A 24,075-nucleotide genomic window follows, 5' to 3' on the forward strand; every position below is an offset into this window, starting at 1 on the left:
TCTCACCAACAGAAGTTTGTTCCAACAAAGGATAGTACCTCATCACCTTGACTCTCTAATATCCTGGGACTGACACAGCTACAACAACACCGTATATCACTCCTTGACGTGAAGCTAGATTGCATTTAAGAGCGTATAAAACAAGCCCTTTTAAAACACTATTTGAGATGGGAGACATACATGACATAACTGGGTTCAGAATTTGGCCTTAAGTGTTAACTTAATAACTGGCTAAGTCTCTTTTCGTTCTTTTTCTTGAGCTTCTAAGCTGTATAGTTTACAAAGCAGGGAAGGTCATACTGTAATACTTTATGGCATAATTCTAGTGTCATGCATTAAGTGCAGATTTACTACCTTCTATTAAATTTCAACAGCCATAACAAAGCCTTATGTTGCAGACATTCAATCAGACACGCAAATATTTAGTAATAATAATAATCAACACTCCCCCAAGGGGCTGATCTGGCTCTTTACAGCTAGAAGTTCATTCAGTCTCACTCAAACATTAAAACATTCTTTTTTGAAGATTGTAAAAAGCATAGTCTACTGATCATTTTACTAACGGAAGTAGAGAACCCCATATTGCAGAGACCAGCAAATAGGTACCTTTGGACCTTGAACCAAATATAGAAGCCAATATAGTGCATGCTCCAGAACTGATTCAGCCACAGCATGATCACATCACTGAGTCTACAGTATGTGGTCTGTCGTTACATCTAAAGCTCCTGCTTGATTAATATTTGGCATTTAATGTTAACACTGAGAACTTAGGAATCTAGAGGCTAACACTGCAGTAATTTCAATTACCATTGTAGTGGTAATGGCCTGGGTTAGTTTTACAAGATCTGTTAATGGAAGGGGAATTCCAGAATTCACAGGTATCAAAATATATTTATACTAATAACCATCAGTTATGAGGTCCTTGATAACCACATTGGGAGAAAGGTCAAATGTCAGTTTTCAAGAAACCAAGCTTTGAGTTTCCAAATGGCCTACACTTATTTCCTCTTCCATATACCCATATATCCAGTACCTGTATCACATGGCAGTATAGCTTTACCATCGGAATTAATGATAATGTTTTAACTGTGGTATATAGTTACACATTGTATATGCAAGTTGGGAAGTACTTTGGCTGAGACTGATTTAAATATCTACTTCCCAAGTGCATAGGTTTACTTTAACCAACCCGCTTAAGAAAAGCAATACGAAAAATATGGCATTTTTACTCTCCCCTACATTTCTTCTTTATTTTTTCTCGTTTGAAACCCTTGTTGCTTTTTGCGGGGCAACTTTATCAAACCATCCTAGCATACACTATTTTCTTCTTGATAACTCTTCCCCTCCCCAACTTCAGTGTTACACGGGGCAGATTGAACAATTCACATTTAGAGATAGAGTTTTAAATTCAAGACCACTTGAAGGCCCATAGACTCTTCCTTAGTGGAGAATGAGAATTCAAAGACATTTTTTTAGATTATTTTCACTTTTGCTAGTTTGTTTAAACGAGTTCACCTTGATGTGTCATGAAATACCCCTTCTTGGTCTTCGTTTTCCTTGTTATACCTGGCCAGCGCAAGCAGCTGAGATCTTTTCTCTACTTTCCCTGCATCTCTGTGCAACGCTTTGTAATATATCTCTATCTGTATTATTTTTTCTAAGCCTTTCAGACTGCTGTTACATGATCAGGATTCTCCTGAATTTCTATGCATTCAATCTCTTCCCGCTCCTTCCTTTTGGCCCGTTTCTTTTTCTTGTGGTGCTTTTTGGAGGGTGGGAAAAAAGTTAGGAAGACGGGTAAAATAACAAAACAGTGCAGTAGTGTGCAACTGCTGGTGAGCAGCAAGCATTTGAACAGTGTGAAGGTCAAGTTTGAAGGCACAAAGAGAAGGGGGACCAACCCAATAAGAAAAGAAGTAACATTTTGCAAAATGGCTGTCCCGTGCTCTTGGAGGGAGTTTTTTATACACTGAGTTCGGGTGTGCTCAGTTGCTAGTACAAATGTGTAAAGCAGGGGTGCACAGTGATCTATGGCAAAATTCAAAGTGTAGATAAGGCACAGTATAGAAATACAATCCATGTCTACATTCCATAAAGTCATCAAGCCTAGGACACCCAACTCTATTGAGGTGACACTGAGAATTAACCAGAAGTTTCCCAAAGGATGAATAACCAGGAAAAAGGTCAGTATTAACACCAGCAGGATGCCGAAGCCAGAAATCAGGACAGGCATAGTTACTGATAAACCATAGTGGTCCATGAAAACAAAGGTAGGATTGAACACGATGAATTTGATGCTCTGTATTAGAGATAGTGGCCTTAACTTCTCCAGCAATTCCACCACCTCCCTTTGTGTGTTTTCACTAGTCCTGGCCACCAGATACATGCGGGAAGCAATGATGTTGTTCTCGTCTCCAGCCTTGGAGAAAATTATGTCATTTTTGAAGTGCTGGAATTCGGATTTTTTTAAAAAGGAGCTCTGGAGGATGCTGATAAAGTCACTTTTGTTGGTGGTGCTGATGTTGCCAACTCTCAGGTACTGATAGTATTGTTCAATCCAGGACACTGTATTGAAACCATGGCTCAGTGTTTTTAAGTCTTCTTGCACAGTGCCATTCCAATATTCAAGAGGTTCATAGATGTAGAATCCTATCACAGGACTGTAGTTGCTGAAATACTTCTGCTGAATGAGGGCATAGGAGACGCTTGGAGACTCACTGGCTAGGAGGTTGATGATGTTGGCCCCCTCACTGATCTGTAAGCACCCCATAAAGGAGAAAGAGGCATAAATGAGATACAGTATCACTACAAATGGCTTGACGTAGATGTTAGTAATCCATTCATTGTAATGCTCTCGTAGGAAATGCTGGATGAAGTGATTCTGGTAGGGGTCAGTCTCATGATGAGAAGTGTGCTGATGGCCGTCGCTCATCATGGTTTGGAACCACATAGGTTTCCTTTCCAGGTATTCTGCTGAAGGGATTTTACAACAGAAGATACTGTGGTAACGGTTCTGCTCCAACTGCCCAGCAAAGACCAAGCAAGAGCCAAAGAAGGAGAAGATATAGAAGTAGTTCAACAGGATGGAGATGCACATGTTCTGGCAGAAAACTTTCACAGCCTCGATGTTGGTGAAAGGACTGGCACCCATGCCAAAGGCTATGAAATACAAGGAACTCGTCATTGTATAGGAGACCATGACATCGGAATAGGTATCTGCTACCCTATCCTTGAATGGAAGGTTCTCTCTGGTTCTGCGCCATCCTGAAAGAAGTTCAAACACTCCCTTGGTTCCATGACCTAAAACAATAACAATAACAACGTATAAACACAGGGTTCCACTTTTCATTCTGCAACGTTCATGTGAACTTTTGGCAACTACGTTTTAGTAAACAGACTTTTAAAAAAAACATTTGTATCATTTTACTAGTTAAATACAAATAAAATTTTCAGATCTGTAGGTCCAAAGTTAGACACTTTAATCATAGTTAGGTACCTAAATAAGCTGTCTGATATTCAGAGGGGCTGCTTGCCCAGCATCTCAGATAGGAGCTGATCCAATGCCCTTTGCAGAGAATGCAAAGACTTGGGCTCAAAACAAAGTGAATTGTTTAGCTGCCTAAATATGGATTTAGGTTGCCTATCTTGAAGTGTCAGAGCTTAAAAATGTTTTTTCAAATAATTATATATATATATACATGCACATACATTTTCTCCTTGTCTACACTTCTTTCTTTCTCTCTCTCTGCTATTCGGGACTGACCCTGTCAGGTAACGAGTGCCCTCAGTTCCCATGGGAGCTGAGAGCACTCAGCACACAGTAGGAGGTGCTCCAAACCTCACAAGAACAGGTTCTTATTTATTGTTTAATCATGGGATGCATTTTGGGGTACATTTTGTATTGAACATGGAAGGTCATTCCAGCTATGCTCCTGGCAACCTTGGTTACTGAATATCGTCAGTGTTCTGGGATTCCCCAGCTATCAAATTTTGGCACAAATTGTTTGGCTAAGATTTAATTATTGTTTTTAAATGACATCTTTAGTGAATCAGGTTAGAAAAAGTTTTTTTTCTCTGTGGAAATTGTCAACATTTTGTTCAAAAAAGCAAAAACCTGAATGCAAATGGTTTCTTTTCTTTTCTTTTTCTTTTTTGGATGAAAAGTGATAAAAATTCCAGAGAATGTCTGAAATAAAATGTCAATTTTGGAGCTTTTGGTTTTCCAGAATTAATTAACATTTTTGGGGGAAAGCAGACACTTATTGTGAACATTTTAGTTCAGTCAAAAACTCAATATTCTGCTGAAAACAATTTTGATGGAAAATTTTTGACCAGCCCTAAATCTTTAGCTGTCACTGTAGTGAAGAGAAACTTCCACACACAAATTGAATGTGCCATTTTGAGACTGTGGAATTAACTCCCACCAGTACTGAGGACTATCACAAACCTCACCATCTTCTGCTCCAAGTGCAAGGTGGACTTCTTCAACCAGCCTTCTCTCACATAAACATACAGCAGTGTGTTAGAAAAATAACAACACAGACAAAATCAAAGTGCTATGAAAACAAAACAGTCCACTGCACACACAATTGTCCTTTGGGGAGAGCAGGAGAGAGAGAATGAATCACATGTGACAAATGTGTAATTGTAGCATAATGCACCGCTGGAAGGTGCTCAGATATTATGGTTATGAAAGCAGTGTAAGAAATTATATAGAATAGAATGTAACCCATATGGTCTCCTTGAGTCTGAAAAAACCCTAAAATAATGAATGAGCCATGTTATGATCTCACAAAACATTGGTTTCACAGCATTGTTGTGCTATTTTAGTGATTATTCAGCAAAAAACATTCACTTTGGTCAAAAAGCCACTTTTCTTTGAACTAAGATTTAGATGAACATTTTTTGACTGGTTCAAGTGTTTGCTAAGTGCTAAACCAGTGATGCCGCACCTTTTCCATAATTTGGCCTCCTGTTACAGCACACAAATATTTTGGGACTGTCTTACAACTAGTCATAAAGAAAGGGATGGTAGTTGCAACTCTGTTATGACTCGCCCCCACTCCCAGTTGAGAAGCCATGTTCTAAACTATCTTACATCAAAGCCCTAAGCCAGTGTCTGCTGATGTCAATGGAAAGTCTGTCATTGAATTTATGGGGCTTTGAATCAGTAGACTAAAGAGAATTGCAGACCACGGAAGCAGACATACCACTGGACAGAGAGAGAAAGGTGGAAATTGGAAACCAGTAGAAATAGAATGTTGATATATATATATATATATATATATATATATATATATATATATATATATATATTCACTGAGCATAGCAAAGGAATTATAAACAGCAAGACAGGAGGAAAAGCCCTTGTAATTGTATCAGAAACACGATGATAGGGAGACCCACAGTTGGTGACTGGATAACGAAGTGTGCTGAAAAGTCTGTTGGGTTTATATTTTTATTTACTTTTTTCTTATCCACACACTACTTCTGGTGCCAAAAGCAGACCCTTGACAGCTGTTCCGGGCAGGGAAAATTACAGCATAAAATGTCAGGTGCTGTGAATGTTCCCTGTTTTACTGGGGTGCACTGTAAATCAGTGTCCCCCAGCGATATGTAAACATTTGGCCTCACAGAAATTTTCTAGTTAACAAAAAATCTTAATCGAAATGCTCCCCTCCTGTTAACTTAATTTTGATAACTGGTGACTTTTACATTCCTGGGTAAGTTCATGATGAGCCAGGTCAAAGTCGCAGGCTACTTATTGCACATTATCACACAACATTCCTGGGGAATTAAAAATCCTGTGCACGATATTTTAAAATTCTGCATATTTTCTTTGTCAGAATAACACAGAATAATCACACCAGTTTCAATTATTTTTGGTAATTTATTTCACAATACCCATCAGCAGGTATGTCTGTAACAATACAGACAACAACAAAAATTCAAGAAATGCTTTTTGACAAATAGATTCCTTACTAGGCAAATTAATACGGAACTCTGAGTAATAATTCATTTAAACTACAATACAGAACCATATTTCCCACACCCCCTCAGAAGCAGTGCAAAGGCTTGGGGGAATCAGGGGTAACAGCGGAGCTGAGGGAGAGGGACATAAATTGCTGGGAACTTGGGAGCCTGGGTGGGACATCCCACATGTTTTTCCCTGCCTCACGACTACCTTTACCCCCTTATCTTTGGTACTTGATTTCTGCTATTTTCCTGATGACTAAATATGCTAATTTTATTTCCCATATGCTATCTAGCAACTATCATTTTCTGCAACACATACTTTGGACTATTCCGGTTCTTATTGCTTTCTCGCTGCTCAACTGGGGCATCATCTATACTTTATGAGATGGGTAAATGAAGCTTGACTTCTCATCAGGTGACATAGCAGAGCTAGGAGGCAAATGAGTGCGTGAGAGCTAAGATCTTTGTTAGAGCAAACATTTTGTTGTTTTGTGTGAAAACAACCAGCAAACCTTTTTCAGAGTCAATTCTTCTCTGGATTGAATCCCCCATCGTATATGTGTAACCTATATTCTTTGTTCCAAGAAGTATACATGTTTGCCTTTTCATGTCACAAAACGTGAAATTTTGATGAAATGGCTATTTTCCCATCAAAAGCAACCCCTCCCCCCCAAAAAAAAAATCCTATACTGGCTAATTTCCACATGTCATTGACACGGACCTGTGGTGGTCCAATCAGCCTCTATTATTTTTTTCTGTAAAATGGTTCATTGCCTTCCCCTGCACTTAGCAAACAGAGTCATTTTCACACACACACGTGAGTGAAAGTTCAGATGATACGAATGGCATCTGGAATTCGTAACAACATGATTCACAGCACAAATATTTCACCCTGCTCCCATAAGCCCTCCCAACTCTTTCCCCCTGCCAACTCCCAGTAGAACACTGAGAACTCATTTATGGATTCAATCCTGCAAGGTGCTGAGCACTCTGGCCTGATTCAGCAAAATACTTAAGCACACACTTATCTTTCACAGATTAATAGATTCCAGGACCAGAAGGGATCACTGTGATCTTTCTAGTCTGATCGCCTGTATAAAACAGGCCATAGAACTTCTCCAAAATAATTTGTAGGGCATATCTTTTAGAAAAGCATCCAATCTTGATTTAAAAATTGTCAGTGATGGAGAATCCGCTATGGCCTTGGTAAGTTGTTCGAATGGTTAATTATTCTCACTGTTAAAAATTTACAACTCATTTCCAGTCTGAATTTGTCTAGCTTCAACTTCTAGACATTGGATTGGGTTATATTTTTCTCTGCTGGATTAAAAGACCATTATTAAATATTTGTTCCCCATTTAGGTACTTATAGACTGTAACCAAAGCACCCCTTTCCCTTTGCTTTTTTAAGCTAACTAGGTTGCTCTTCTTGAGTCTAACACTATAAGGCATGATTTCTAATCCCTTAATCATTCTTATGGCTCTTCTCTGAACCTTCTCCAATTTACCAGCCTCCTTCTTGACACCAGAACTGGACATAGTATTCCAGAGATGGTCAAACCTTGCCAAATACAGAGTAAAGTAATCTTTCTATTCCTACTTGAGCATCTCCTGTTTATGCATCCAAGAATCTCATTCGCCCTTTTGGGCACAGCATAGTACCGGAAGCTCATGGCTAGCTGATTATCCATCACAACCAGCAAACCTTTTTCAGAGTCAATTCTTCTCTGGATTGAATCCCGCATCGTATATGTGTGACCTATATTCTTTGTTCCAAGAAGTATAAATGTGCTTTTAGCTATGTTAAAATGCATATTGTTTGCTTGAGCCCAGTTTACCAAGCAATCCAGATCACTCTCTATCAGTGACCTGTCCTCTTCCTTATTTACCGCTCCCCCCATTTTTTGTGTCATCTGCAAAGTTTATCAGTGATGATTTTATCTTATCTTCTGTGTCATTGAAAAAATGTTCAGTAGCCAAGAACCAATCCCTATGGGACCCCACTAGAAAAACATCCATCTGATGATGATTCCTGGTTTGCCATTTCATTTTGAGCCCTAACAGTTAGTCAGTTTTTACTCCATTTAATGTATGGCATGTTAATTTTAAATCTTTTTAGTTTTTTTAATCAACATGTCATGTGGCACCAAGTCAAATGCCTTACAGGAGTCTACGTGTATTACATCAACACTATTACCTTTATCAACCAAACTTGTAACCTCATAATAAAAAGATATAGTTAGGCTGACAGGATATATTTTCCATAAACTCATGGTGACTGGCATTAACTAAATTATCATCCTTTGATTCTTTATTAATTGAATCACATATCAGCTGCTCCATTATCTTGTCCGGGATCAATGCCAGACTTACAGGACTATAATTACCCAGGTCATCTTGTTTACCCTTTTGAAACATGGGCAAATTTATCTTTCTTCAAGTTTTCTGGGACTTCCTTAGGGTTCCAAGTTTTATTGAAAATCAATATTATTGGTCCAGCAAGCTCCTCAGTCAGCTGTTTTGAAACTCTTGGATGCAAGTTATCTGGACTTGCTAATTTAAAAATGTCTAACTTTAGTAGCTTCTATTTAACATTCTCCTGACATACCAGTGGAATGGAAAGAGTATTATCATATGATTTGACTACATCATTGTTTTTTTCCCCAAATACAGAACAGAAATATTTATTGAACACTCCGGTTCCTATCTTTTCTACATTATTATTGATAATTCTGCCATTTCTATCTAGTAATAAACTAATATCATTGTTGTCATTCTTTTTGTTCCTAATATACTTTAGAAACTCAATCGTATTGTCCTTAAATCTGCTGCCCATAGATTTCGCCTTGTGTCCCTTTGCTTCTAATTTATATTCATTACTATCAACTTCCCCTTTCTTCCATTTCTTTTCTGTATATTTTATAGTTACCTTCACTTCCTCTCTAAACCAGGTATGCCTTTCTTCTTCAGTTGTGGCTTTTGGGGCATCACATATTTGGGGCATCACATTTTTCTTCTTAAATTCTTCCTCTCAGCTTCTTTGGCTCATATTTTCTTTTGTTTTGTGACACTGGCCCTGTTAACGTATATATTTCAGTGGTCCGAGCTATATTCTCTTTGCACATTATAAATATGATAAAATCCGGATCACTTGGACTTAAGGTACGATTACATTTTAGTTATGTGATCAGTTCCTCTTTATCTGTCAAGACAAGGTCTAATATAGAATCCCACAGTGTTGGCTGCAATACTTTTTGAGTTAGGAAATTGTCATCTATCATATTTTGAAATTCCAGTGATGTTTTAATACATGAGACATCCAGCATATAGTATTCATATTGAAATCCCTCATGATCATACCACTTTTCCCCCTACATACTATAGAAGAAGCTATACCAGCAAAAGTTACTTGTATAGACCTGCCTTTAAGGGCTCACTTTACTATACAATCCTCTCCACTACCTATCCCCATTCCAGTGATTCTATCCCAGTTCTGCCTGGGCGGGGGTGGGGAGGGGAATGTTTTCTACATTGTGCATCCTTTTAATACTCCTTTTCCGGAAACTATGCAATTCACAGAGCCTCAGGTGTCAACTGATTGCTAAGTGGCTAATCATTCTTTTACATTTGCAGCATTTAAGACCATTTCCCTCTGTTTAAGCAGTCGCACAGACACAGCTCTTGAATACATTTCTGCATAGGTCATAACACCTCTCAGCAGACATGTCCAGGGTTTTCATCTGATAAGAAGAATTTTGTACTTATAATAGCAATTTTCAGCTCTATAATGCTTTGCAAATATAAATCCTGTAAGCCCCTTAGATCCTCCGGTTGGATAAGTATTAGTATCCTCATTTTACACGTGGGGATACTCAGGCAAGTCACTTAACCTTTGCCTCAAGTCATACAGTGAGAAAGAGGCATTGATGGGAATAAAGCCCCAAACCCACTCTGCCATAGAGTAGCTACAGGACAGGTGACATATGACATATATAGTAGTAGTGTGAGACTGGGGCCTTACAATGCTAAGCACCGTACAAACGCATAGTAAAAGACAGTCCCTGACCTTAGACTATGAATGAAAAATGAAGGTGGGCGAATGGACACATTTCTATTACCCCACCCCCATTTTACAGTTGGGAAACTGAAGCCCATTGGACTGAAGTGACTGGGGCAAGGTCACAAAGGCAGCAGTAGCTGTGAACCACAATATGCGGAAGAGTGAGGAATTGAACCTGGTTCTCCTAGAGCCATAGTGCAGTGCTTTAATCACAAGCTCAGCCTTCCTCTCTAAAGAGGGATCCTGCGCCCCGCACTGGAAACACCCACTAGCGAGTGCAGTAAAACACCTCCGTTTTATGAATGTAACGAAGGAGACATTTCGAACCACACACACACCTGGAATCATACGCGACAATATGTAAAATCCAGCCAGAGGCCCAGTGACAGCACCCTGCTGAAATCATCATCACACTATGGACACTTTCCTTTCTCTCATTTGAGATTGCTCCAGATCCTCAAAGGTATTTAGTCTCTTAATGTCCTTGGGTTTCAGTGGAATTTAGCAGCTTTTGAGGAATGGGGCCTTTGTGACACTTTCAGGACTGAATATATGCAATACTTTAAAAATACGATGAAATAGACTTGCAGGTGCATTGCCCTCTTGATGGCATTGCGTGTAGGATAACACCCACTAATGCTGATTGGATTTATACAGACACACTGAGAAAGGTGCTTGTACCCTGCTGTGTCTCTCTTTCTTGAAAAGTATGCAGTACAGAATTGCTCTTTTAAGTCACACATCCCTCTAATAATAAAATGGCTAGTTAAAAAAGCTGGCTTCTATAGCAGGAATGTTAAATGAAGCGTAGTGAAATATCATCCAGCAGAACTGCACATCTTTACTGAAGTGGCCCTGCAGGGAAATCTGTCTCAGGACATTGGTTTTTCTATAGTTTAGCACTTTGAGCAAAAAACCCCCCACCCTGAACACATTTATGCCTAAAAGGTTTTTCTCTGCCTTAACATACCTGTGCCAGCCTAATGATATTTTGCATGCCTGAATGGATGGTTTCCAGCTCCTGCATTGTATTCCACTTCCCATGTGAACCCCAATTAGAAAAAATCCTGGAATGAATTGCCTTGCACTCTCTGACAGAGGTGAGCAGTAGGGCTAGTGCTGTCATCTTTGTTTTAAATGTTTGCATTTATTTCTATTAGTGTTGATGTTTCCTGAGGTCTTTTGAATACCCCTCAGAGCCATGGAGGGGCCCAAAATCATGCAGGTCTCTTCACTGCATTTTAGGAGTTCTTCACTGATAGAGATACCATGAGCAATTCAAGTTTTAGTCCTTGGGCCAAATTCAGAAGATGGAGTAAGCTAGACTCCCCCTTACACTCACTTGAGGGTGAGATTTTCACAATTGCTCTGCTGTCGTTGGGAATTTCACTATTAGAGAGTCAGGTCAACAATGAATACTTCCAAAGAGCCTACTCTCAGTTTCCATTAAACTTATTTAAACCCAGTCTACCGCTGTGTAAGGAAGGCTGAGCTCCCACACTGAGGAGCTGGAAGAAGATGTAAGTTAAAAGAGCCCTCATGCTAATTTTACTTTCACCTACCTATGGATCCCTGGTATGTAAATTACACCCCCTCACACTGCCAGATATATCAGTAAGGCAGGTGACAAGCAGTGAGTGTCACTCTTCCCCTTCTTCCCATTTCCTGCTCTCTTACTTTCACCAGCTCCCTTTTCTTGCCAGTCCCTCCATCCTGGTTTTACCGCCAATTAAAAATAGCAACAACAAAAAAAAAACTACCAACTACAAAACGTGTGACTAAGAAAACGATGCCAATCACCACCATGTCCATTTGCTTCGGTGTTACAGCCGTGCCCCCAACCTTCCATTTGTTTGTGTTTCTCAGACTGTGTGCCCGCCAGGGGAAGGACTGCTTATATGTATATCTGCACAGAAACAACACAATGGGGCCTTGATCCTGATTGAATAATAATAGCAATAATACACAGAGACTGGGAGTGGCTGGGTCATTACACATATTGAATCTATTTCCCCATGTTAAGTATCCTCACACCTTCCTGTCAACTGTCTAAATGGGCCATCTTGATTATCACTACAAAAGTTGTTTTTCTCCTGCTGATAATAGCTCATCTTAATTAGTCTCTTACAGTTTGTATGGCTACTTCCACCTTTTCATGTTCTCTGTATGTATATATACATATCTTCTTACTATATGTTCCATTCTATGCATCCTATGAAATGGGCTGTAGCCCACGAAAGCTTATGCTCAAATAAATTTGTTCATCTCTAAGGTGCCACAAATACTCCTGTTCTTATAATGAATAAAGGAGGCCATGTCATATTAAAAACAGTTGAAATATTTACTGTAGATGTTAAAAAGCAAATGTTAAATCAAAATCTTCAAAGTCAAACCCAGCCAAGGCTTGAATGGGAAAAGCATGCAAGGAATCAAAGTGTACAAAATCTTTATGTCTTTGCAGGTAGCACAAGACTCTAGACGATAATTTAGCAACTTCGATTTCAAATCTTTCCCTAGTTATAGCATCTACAACCACTTTTTGGAACTGCACTGCCATTGGTATTGGGTATGAGATCAGGCTTTAGCGCTGGATTTGAACCAATGACCCTGCAGAGAATGTGTTACTAACAGAACCATGCTGGCATTTTTCTGTATTCAAGGTTAGCCTGGCACTTTTTGTTTTAAAGTCACATTTTGCAACCTCACAGATTTTGGATGTTCTTTCTTTCTTTGTTCAAGGAGTACTAAAATACCTAATCATAAAAACCACTCTGAGTTGGAGTAGATCGAAATGTAGAGTACAGATGCAGATGGATTTGTTTAACAATTACCTTGTCATGTGATTTACGTTTGAATTAATACATACAGCTTGAAAATTGTATATATCCCCGAATACCACTTATTTTTCTGCTGTGCCTTAGCAATGATTAAAATCCTTTTTTTCTTTTTCTTATCTATGCCTCTAGATTAACTTTGTAAATAGCGATTATACAAACAGAAATTGTCATCAGATGATGCAGCTTTAAGTGACACATAAAGAAACCTGAGATGAATTTAGATCAAATTACTAATGAATTAATTATTTATTCATTTATGCCAATACCACTGGACAGATTTGTGAAGCTGATTAGAAGACTGAAGCTGCTAGGTACAAAATGGATCTATAACTAGAAAGATCAGGAGGAAGATTGGGAATTTGAGATTACCAATGGGGTCACAGGAAATGGAAGCATTTAAGTATCAAATTGGTTAGTCCATGTAAAATAATGTGATGCAATCTATAAACTCTGATCATAATTGAAGCAATGAGTTTGGCTATTTACTGTTCTTCAGTTCTAGTAGGCGGTAGGAAAATTTGTGGTATTCAAAGAAAAGCAACAAAAATTATCAAGGGGCAGGAGGAGAGATTAAAAAGAGCAAGTCTGTAGAGCTTGGCTGAAGGATGACTGAGATATTTGTGAGTGTGACAGGAAGGAGAACAGTCCATACATTTTTGAAGGATGTATTCACAATGGAAGGGGAAGAACTGTTTAGAGCAGTAGTTCTCAACCAGGGGTATGCAAATGCCTAGGGGTACACAGAGGTCTTCCACAAGGTACATCAACTCATCTAGATATTTGCCTAGCTTTACAACAGGCTACATAAAAAGTACTAGCAAAGTCAGTACAAACTAAAATTTCATACAGACAATGACTTTTTATACTGCTCTATATATTAGACACTGAAATGTAAGTACAATATTTATATTCCAATTGATTTATTGTATAATTATATGGTAAAAATGAGCAAGTCAGCAATTTGTCAGTAACAGTGTGCTGTGACACTTGTGTATTTTTATATCTGGTTTTGTAAACAAGTAGTTTTTAAGTGAGGTGAAACTTGTGGTATGCAAGACAAATCAGACTCCTGAAAGGGGCACAGTAGTCTGGAAAGGTTGAGAACCACTGGTTTAGAGGTATCCAAAGAGGAAGGGTATAACTAGGAGCAATGGGATAAAATTAAGGGAAATGTTAACTGCTATTCAGATTAAACTTTCCAGTAATGAGATCCATTAGTCTGTGAAATAGTCTCCCTCGGGAGGCTGAGGTTATCCCATTGCTTGAATAATTTAAAGCTAGACTGATAAAGCGTTGTAGGGAACAATCTCCCATTGGCAGGGAGCTAGGTTTCCAGCTCTGACTTCTATGAGCCAGATCCTCAGCTGGTGTAAATCAGCATACCACCCTGGAGATCAATGGAGCCATGCTGATATATACCAGCTGAGGATCCGGCCCTATGACTCTATAATCATCTTGTTTTTGTGGCTTTCATAATATACCAACTAGTCTAATGAAGGCTGTCTTTGGTGCATAAAATTGGTGTGTTCTTACAATGAGATGGCCAGTTCAAGATAGCTCTCTCAATGTAAAATCCTACTGGACACAGGGCACCAGTAGTTGTTACTCCCTTGATCCAGCTAGTCAAATCAACCTCATACCCCTCACCTGGAGTCCACCTCAGGTAGCGACACTGATGTAAAATCTCCAGTGCCTTGTTTCACACTGAGATATCTATCCTGAAGTAAAACCACTCCCCCTGTGACCCCATATGCCAAGTTGCAATGCTCAGAGTGGAGAGCTGGGTCCAGCCCCATGAGGCAGGAGCTGCCGGCAGTGGGGGGTGGGCTTGCTCTCCAGCTCACAACCAATGACCCATCACCCCCCACCACCCTCCAATGCAAAACCTGGCTCCACCACTGAGTGCACCCCAGAGTAGGTGAGCTTTTCTGGGCAGCCTGGAAAGTGAGGTAATAGTTTTTGAAGTTTTAAATGATTATTTGTATTATGGGAGTGCCTATAGGCAACCACCATCAGGGACCCATTGTGCTAAGGGCTGTATATATGTAAAGCAACAGGCAGTCCTTGACTTGAAGAGTTCTAAATTGACAAGACAGACAAAGGAAAAGAAGGGAAACTGAGTCAAAGACACTCTCCCCATAGCAGAGTCAGGACTAGAACACCGCTCAGTTCAGTCCCCGCTCCACTAGACCATTATGCCTCACTAAAACACATGTACATAAATAATCATAATACTGTAGTATACATGGTATACTGAAGATTTCACCTTGATGGGTCTCAAAGTGTCATAGTACCGTGCATTACAGATAGCACAAGTAGTCAAGGGGATGGGGGACTGGGACAACTAGCTGAGTGGGAAGGTTGGGATGGATGTCTGAAGGAGGCAGGCATCCTATGGAAAAATAATATGTGATCATGTTATTAAAGACTGTATCATAATGCATATGCAAAATGCCAGAATTAAGGTCATACAGACAACCTTAAGTCTGGCATTTCCTAACTTCTGAACGCTTGATTAGCAACTTTAGTAATGTATTTTTAATGGAAGTTTTATGAGTATCCTCCTCATTCAATGTGTGGCCCTAAGTGTTATTTATTGCACACCGTTCAAATCCTGCACTCGACACAGAATTATTAATAGTCCCCTTGGTGATTCTAAGGTGGTCTCACCACGGTGTCTGTGTGCATTGCATACATCAACGAGTTTATCTTCACAATATTCCTGTGAGATTAAGTAATATGATCCTCCCCATTTTACAGCATGGGAACTGAGGCACTGAGAGATTAAGGCTAAAATTGTCAAATATCCACTAATTCTGGGAACCCAACTTGAGACATCTATGCTGTTATTTTCCAGAGTAATTAGCATTTTTATAGCACTTGATATGCTCAAAGCACAGCGCCAATCAACTTCAGCTGCAGCTTTGAGTGCTCAACCCTGTCAGGTGTCTCACCCTGGGCACCCAGAAAATGAGAAAGACACAATTAGTGACCACGTGGGAACATTTTGATTTAAGTGACTTGCCCAGCATCACACAGGAACTCTATGGCAGAGGCATGGATAGAATCTTAGCCATGAGACCATCCTATCTCTTTTTGCAAGCCTGTGCCCCATACATTACACATCTTCCAGCTTCTGCAACGAATGAGGCAGGGGTCCTACAAGTAAGAGCCTCTTTCACTACACAACCCTAAATAATCTCCAGATGACTGTTGAGTGTGCCTGGTGCAGAGCTTGGAATTATATTGAGGAGTTCCTTCCTGGAGAGTAGTCCCATGTTCAGTCCCCTGGACTCATCACGCAGCTTGATCAAATCCTCCTATGTAATATCAGTTGCATAAAACGGGCTAGTTTAGCATATACTGCAGGGCAAAACTCCCATGGATTTCAGTCATGTGCGGTGTTGGCTTTATAACCATGAGCTGTGTTGGCTTGTGTAAACCTTGAAAATCACCAGCCCTTCCCCACGCCACACACACGCTGCAGTTAGCAGCATTTAGCAGCTTATTGATAGCTTATTAATATGAATGAAACCTGACCATTAGCAGTGTGTCCCAACAGGAGATAATTAAGTTTTTGGCAGCATTCTAATAGCATCTGAAAACTGCTTCCATTTTCTCTGTGGCCTCCCTCGTTAGGGCAGTGCGTTAGGGCAGTGTCAGTCTGATGAGTTGTCCACCATTCTTACATTTTATTTTGAATGTGTCCTTTCCTTCTGAGAAACATAAGCTGGGGGTGGGGGGGGGGGTGGGGAAATGAGGGAATAAGGATTGGAGTGGGAACCCTGTCTCTGTTGTTCTGTGTTTCACAACAACCTGCAATAGAGATTCCTAAGGGCTAGTTTACACACACGTTTTGGACCAGTATAACTATTTTGGTTAGAGGTGTGACTTTTTACTGACATAATATACTGGTACAAACCTAGTGTGGATGTATTATACCAATATAAAGGTGCCTTATAGCAGTATAGCTTATTGCCCTTCCTGTACAGGAATAGCTATGTCAATATAAAACATCTTTATATTGATATAACTGTGTTCCCACTGGAGGTGCTGGTATCATTAAAAAAGTATAGTTTTCTAGCATAGGCGAAGCTTTAGGTTTAAATAATATTAAAAAATACTGACAGTTTTGCAAGCTGAACAATTGATTTTTGCTTGGGCTTGTAATATTTGAGGATGTTTGGGTCTGGAATTTTGATTCAGGCTCATCTCTTTCTTCCATTTAAAGAAACTGTCAAGCAGGAGATTTTTCCCTGTAAAAAACCCTGTACAATGAAAAAAAATGAGGGGAATAAGGAAATTGATGGACTCATAGGCTTATACACTTTATGGCCAGAAGGGACCATCATGATCATCTGGTCTGGCCTCCTGCACATTGCAGGCCACAGAACCTCACCCACCTAATCCTGCAGTAAGTCCATAACCTCTGGCTGAGTTACTCCACAAATCTTGATTTAAAGACTTCAAGTTACAGAGATCCACCATTTACTCTAGTTAAAACCAGCAAGTGACCCATGTCCCAAGTTGCAGAGGAAGGCAACCCCTCTGCCCCCAAGGTATCTGCCAATCTGACCTAAGGGAAAATTACTTCCCAATCCCAAATATGGCAGTTAGACCCTTCGCATGTGCTGAGACCCATCACCCAGACACCTGGTAAAGAATTTTCTGTAGTAATTCAGAGCTCTCCTCATCTAGTGTCCCATCTCCTGCCATTGGAAATGTTTGCAGATGCAGATGGGCTATATGCCATTGTAGGCATCCTCGTCATACTGTCCCCTTCATAAATGTATCAAGCTCAGTCTTGAAACAAGTTAGGTTTGTTTGCCCCCATTACTCCCCTTGGAAGGCTGTCCTAGAACTTCACTCTTCTGATGGTTAGAAACCATTATCTAATTTCAAGCCTAAACTTGTTGATGGCCATTTTGTACCCATTTGTTCTTGTGCCAACATTGACCCTTAACATAAATAACTCCTCTGCATCCCTGTTTGTCCTTCTAATGTATTTATATAGATCTATCATATCTCCCCTTGGCCTTCATTTTGTTAGGTTAAACAAGCCAAGCTCCTTAAGTCTCCTCTCATAAGGCAAGTTCTCCATTCCTCTGATTATCCCAGTAGCCCTTCTGTTCACCTGTTCCAGTTTGCATTCATCTTAAGCATGGGAAACCAGAACTACACACAACATTCTAAATGCGGTCTCACCAGTGCCCTGTACAATGGTAATAAAACTTCCTATCACTACTGGAAATACCGCGCTTGATACATCCTAGGATTTCATTAGCTTTTTCCCAGCTGCATCTCAATGGCAACTCATAGTCATCCTGTGATTGACCAATAGTCTTTCTCCTCTTTCGTTGCTTCCAACTGGTAAATGCCCCACATATAGCAAAATCTCTTGTTCTTAGTCCCTAAATGCATCACCTTGCACTTTCCACGATTAAATTTCATCCCATTTCTATTACTCGAGTTTACAAGGTCATCAACATCTTCTATAATATTTCAGTCCTGCTCCATATTAGCAATACCTTCCAACTTTTATCATATAGATTTTATTAGCACACTCCCACTTTTTGTGCCATCATTAAAATGTTAAATAAAATCTGTCCCAAGGCCAATCCTTGAGGAACTCCTCTAATAACCTCCCTCTAGCCTGAAACTTCACCTTTCAATATGACCCATTATACTCTCCCCTTTAGTCTTCCATTCTCATGTTAATCCCCATCTTCTCCAGTTTAACTAATGATTTCCCATCTGGCACTGTATCAAAAGCTTTACTGAAATCCAGCTAGATTAGATCTACTGCATTTCCTTTATCTAGAGAATCAGTTATCTTCTCAAAGAAAAAGATCAGTTTGGTCTGGCATGATCTACCTTTTGTAAAACCATGATGTATTTCATTCCAATTACAATTTAACTCTATACCTTTAAGTACTCTTTCAAGATTAGTTTCAAGACCTTGCATACAACTGAGGTCAAACTAACAGGCCTGTAGTTTCCCAGATCATTTTTTCCCCATTTTCTCTGCAACCTTTCCCTACAATTTTTTCTCCTTGCTTGTGATGCAGGGTTCAGATTGTTTCTGCAACTTGGACTTAAAATAATTCAAAGCCTCCTCCACGTTCAGATTCTTGAGTTCTTCAGTCTAGTCAACTTCCCTAACTAATTCTCTTAAATTTGTAAAGGTTGCCCTTTTGAAATCAGGGACCCTTATTGTAGACCTATTTTTGTTTATCCTTCTATTTAATTTAAGCTGAATTAACTCATGATCACTAGAACCAAAGTTGTCCTCTACAGCCAGTTCTTCTATAGGTCCTCGCTACTTACCAATACTTAATCTAAAATGGCATCACCTCTTGTTGGTTAGGTGACTGTCTGGTGAAGAAATCTGTCATCTCTCACATCCAGGAATATCTGGGCCCTCTCATTATCAGTAGCATTTGTCCGCCAGTCTATATCTGGGAAATTAAAGTCTCCCATAACCACACAATTCCCAGTATCATTTATTTAATTAAAATATAAGAGGTCTATATCCATTTCCAAATCAGATCCTAGGGTTCTGTAGCAAACCCCAAGCAGTATCGCAGTGGAGCTTCTGTTACCTTTCTTCCCCAAAGTGATTTAGACCGAAACAGATTCCACGTTATCCATTCTGTCACTTCATATTTATTTACAGTATGCCTCATCATTAATATACAATACTATTCCATCACCTTTCCTTTCTTTCTGTCTTTCCTGAACAGCACACACTCTTCTTTACCAGTATTCCAGTCAGGACTATTATTCCACCATGTTTCCCTTATCATATAATATCTGGTTTCACTTCCTGCACCAGTAGTTCGAGTTCCTCCATGTGGTTACCTAGGCTTCCTGCACTGGTATACACACATCTTAGTTATTTCCTCTTGGCCTCACCCAGGGTCATAGAATCATAGAATAACAGAGTTGGAAGGGACCTCTGGAGGCCATCTAGTCCAGCCCCCTGCCCAGAGCAGGACCAATCCCAACTACATCATCCCAGCCAGGGCTTTGTCAAGCCTGACCTTAAAAACTTCTAAGGAAGGGGATTCCACCACCTCCCTAGGTAACGCATTCCAGTGTTTCACCACCCTCCTAGTGAAAAAGTTTTTCCTAATATCCAACCTAAACCTCCCCCACTGCAACTTGAGACCATTACTCCTTGTCCTGTCATCTGCTATCATTGAGAATAGTCTAGATCCATCCTCTTTGGATCCACCTTTCAGGTAGTTAAAAGCAGCTATCAAATCCCCCCTCATTCTTCTCTTCTGTAGACTAAACAATCCCAGTTCCCTCAGCCTCTCCTCATAAGTCGTGTGTTCCAGTCCCCTAATCATTTTTGTTGCCCTTCGCTGGACTCTCTCCAATTTTTCCACATCCTTCTTGTAGTGTGGGGCCCAAAGCTGGACACAGTACTCCAGATGAGGCCTCACCAATGTTGAATAGAGGGAAACGATCACATCCCTCGATCTGCTGGTAATGCCCCTACTTATACACCCCAAAATGCCATTGGCTTTCTTGGCAACAAGGGCACACTGTTGACTCATATCCAACTTCTCGTCCACTGTCACCCCTAGGTCCTTCTCTGCAGAACTGCTGCCTAGCCATTCAGTCTCTAGTCTGTAGTGGTGCATGGGATTCTTCCGTCCTAAGTGCAGGACTCTGCACTTGTCCTTGTTGAACCTCATCAGATTTCTTTTGGCCCAATCCTCCAATTTGTCTAGGTCCCTCTGTATCCTATCCCTACCCTCCAGCGTATCTAGCACTCCTCCCAGTTTAGTGTCATCCGCAAACTTGCTGAGGGTTCAATCCACACCATCCTCCAGATCATTAATGAAGATATTGAACAAAACTGGCCCCAGGACAGACCCTTGGGGCACTCCGCTAGATACCGGCTGCCAATCTGACATGGAGCCATTGATCACTACCCGTTGAGCCTGACAATCTAGCCAACTTTCTACCCACCTTGTAGTGCATCCATCCAGCCCATACTTCTTTAACTTGCTGACAAGAATACTGTGGGAGACCGTGTCAAAAGCTTTGCTAAAGTCAAGGAATAACACGTCTACTGCTTTCCCTTTATCCACAGAATCAGTTATCTCATCATAGAAGGCAATTAGATTAGTCAGGCATGACTTTCCCTTGGTGAATCCATGCTGACTGTTCCTGATCACTTTCATCTCCTCTAAGTGCTTCAGAACTGATTCCTTGAGGACATGCTCCATGATTTTTCTGGGGACTGAGGTGAGGCTGACCGGCCTGTAGTTCCCAGGATCATCCTTCTTCCGTTTTTTAAAGATGGGCACTACATTAGCCTTTTTACAATCTTCTGGGACTTCCCCCGATTGCCATGAGTTTTCAAAGATAATGGCCAATGGCTCTGCAATCACATCCGCCAATTCCTTTAGCACTCTCGGATGCAACGCATCCGGCCCCATGGACTTGTGCACGTCCAGTTTTTCTAAATAGTCCTGAACCACTTCTTCCTTCACAGAGGGCTGGCCACCTCCTCCCCATGCTGTGTTGCCCAGTGCAGTAGTCTGGGAGCTGACCTTGTTCGTGAAGACAGAGGCAAAAAAAGCATTGAGTATGTTAGCTTTTTCCACATCCTCTGTCACTAGGTTGCCTCCCTCATTTGGTAAGGGGCCCACACTTTCCTTGGCTTTCTTCTTTTTGCCAACATACCTGAAGAAACCCTTCTTGTTACTCTTAACATCCCTCGCTAGCTGCAACTCCAGGTGTGATTTAGCCTTCCTGATTCCATTCCTACATGCCCGAGCAATATTTATATACTCCTCCGTGGTCATTTGTCCAATCTTCCACTTCTTGTAAGCCTCTTTTTTGTGTTTAAGAGCAGCAAGGATTTCACTGTTAAGCCAAGCTGGTCGCCTGCCATATTTACTATTCTTTCTACACATCGGGATGGTTTGTCCCTGTAACCTCAATAAGGATTCTTTAAAATACAGCCAGCTCTCCTGGACTCCTTTCCCCCTCATGTTATTCTCCCAGGGGATCTTGCCCATCAGTTCCCTGAGGGAGTCAAAGTCTGCTTTTCTGAAGTCCAGGGTCCATATTCTCCTGCTTTCCTTTCTTCCTTGTGTCAGGATCCTGAACTCGACCATTTCATGGTCACTGCCTCCCAGATTCCCATCCACTTTTGCTTCCCCTACTAATTCTTCCCAGTTTGTGAGCAGCAGGTCAAGAAGAGCTCCACCCCTAGTTGGTTCCTCCAGCACTTGCACCAGGAAATTGTCCCCTACAGTTTCCAAAAACTTCCTGGATTGTCTGTGCACCGCTGTATTGCTCTCCCAGAAGATATCAGGATGATTGAAGTCGCCCATGAGAACCAGGGTGTGCAATCTAGTAGCTTCTGCGACTTGCCGGAAGAAAGCCTCGTCCACCTCATCCCCCTGGTCCGGTGATCGATAGCAGACTCCCACCACGACATCACCCTTGTTGCTCAGGCTTCTGAACTTAATCCAGAAACTCTCAGGTTTTTCTGCAGTTTCATACTTGAGCTCTGAGCAGTCATACTGCTCCCTTACATACAGTGCAACTCCCCCACCTTTTCTGCCCTGCCTGTCCTTTCTGAACAGTTTATACCCATCCATGACAGTACTTCAGTCATGCGAGTTATCCCACCAAGTCTCCATTATTCCAATCACATCATAATTCCCTGACTTTGCCAGGACCTCCAGTTCTCCCTGCTTGTTTCCCAGGCTTTGTGCATTTGTATATAGGCACTTGAGATAACCCGCTGATAGCCCCTTGTTCTCAGTATGAGGCAGGAGCCCTCCCCTCTCACACGCTCCTGCTTGTGCTTCCTCCCGGTATCCCGCTTCCCCACTTACCTCAGGGCTTTGGTCTCCTTCCCCCGGTGAACCTAGTTTAAAGCCCTCCTCACTTGGTTAGCCAACCTGCTCGCGAAGATGCTCTTCCCTCTCTTTGTTAAGTGGAGCCTGTCTCTGCCTAGCACTCCTCCTTCTTGGAACACCATCCCATGGTCGAAGAATCCAAAGCCTTCTCTCCGACACCACCTGCGTAGCCATTCATTGACTTCCACGATTCGACGATCCCTACCCCAGCCTTTTCCTTCCACAGGGAGGATGGACGAGAACACCACTTGCGCCTCATACTCCTTTATCCTCCTTCCCAGAGCCACGTAGTCCGCAGTGATCCGCTCAAGGTCATTCTTGGCAGTATCATTGGTGCCCATGTGGAAAAGCAGGAAGGGATAGCGGTCCGAGGGTTTGATGAGTCTCGGCAGACTCTCCGTCACATCGCGAATCTTAGCCCCTGGCAAGCAGCAGACTTCTCTGTTTTCCCGGTCAGGGCGGCAGATAGATGACTCAGTCCCCCTGAGGAGAGAGTCCCCGACCACCACCACCCGCCTCCTTCTATTGGGAGTGGTGGTCGTGGAACCTCCAACCTTAGCACAGTGCATCTCATGCCTTTCAACTGGTGGAGTCTCCTTCTGCTCCCTTCCCCCAGACATATCATGTGGGCCACTCCCCGCAATGGTACCTGTGGAGAGAACATGAAAACGATTACTTACTTGTGTCTGCGTTGCTGGTACATGGACGTTCCCCCTTCTTCTTCTGGAGGTCACATGTTGCCAGATTTCTTCACTGTCCTCCTGTCCGTGCTGCGCAGCCTGCTCTGAATCTTCAGAACCTTGTGCCTGTAGAAGCATATCCTGACGTCTGTCCAGGAAATCTTCAGTTTCTCTTATGCAACGCAGGGTCGATACCTGTTGCTCCAGACCTTGAACCTTCTCTTCCAATATGGAGACCAGCTTGCACTTTGTACAGACAAAGTCGCTTCTGTCCTCTGGAAGAAAGACAAACATGGCACATCCAGTGCAGGTCACAACAGTTGAACACTCCATATTACCTTCCTACTATGAGCTTCCTCAGGAGATGCAGTAATTACTCAGAGAAGTCATTAGGGTGTAAGCCTCAGTGGGCTCACTCCAGGCGAACTCCCAGGTCCTTGCCTGATTAGGTACAGTCATTTTACTGCCAGTGTCATCGTACCTCTTGTTTGCCATTCTTCTATCTGCTATCATTCCTTTCTCCATTGCTGTATCCTCTTTTACTTGATTTTCCTCCTGCCCAATATTAGAATCAGACATAGAGATTACAAGGGCTTTTCCCAACTATCTCCCCTAAATTACTAGTTTAA

The 24,075-nt window shown here is 41.3% G+C and overlaps 1 protein-coding gene across 2 annotated transcripts in view; it reads right to left on the bottom strand.

Annotated features, from left to right (window-relative positions):
• Nucleotides 1-1,666: 1,666 nt before the first annotated feature.
• The window catches only part of PTCHD4 (patched domain containing 4), a 115,821-nt gene continuing 93,412 nt past the window's right edge, over nucleotides 1,667-24,075 (bottom strand). For both annotated transcript variants that reach the window (XM_073335093.1, XM_073335091.1), the window contains exon 3: nucleotides 1,667-3,300. In XM_073335093.1, coding sequence (XP_073191194.1) covers nucleotides 1,667-3,300 — 1,634 coding nt within the window. The remainder of the gene's footprint in view (nucleotides 3,301-24,075) is intronic.

Source organism: Lepidochelys kempii, chromosome 3, assembly GCF_965140285.1.
Source record: "Lepidochelys kempii isolate rLepKem1 chromosome 3, rLepKem1.hap1, whole genome shotgun sequence".
NCBI lineage: Eukaryota > Metazoa > Chordata > Testudines > Cheloniidae > Lepidochelys > Lepidochelys kempii.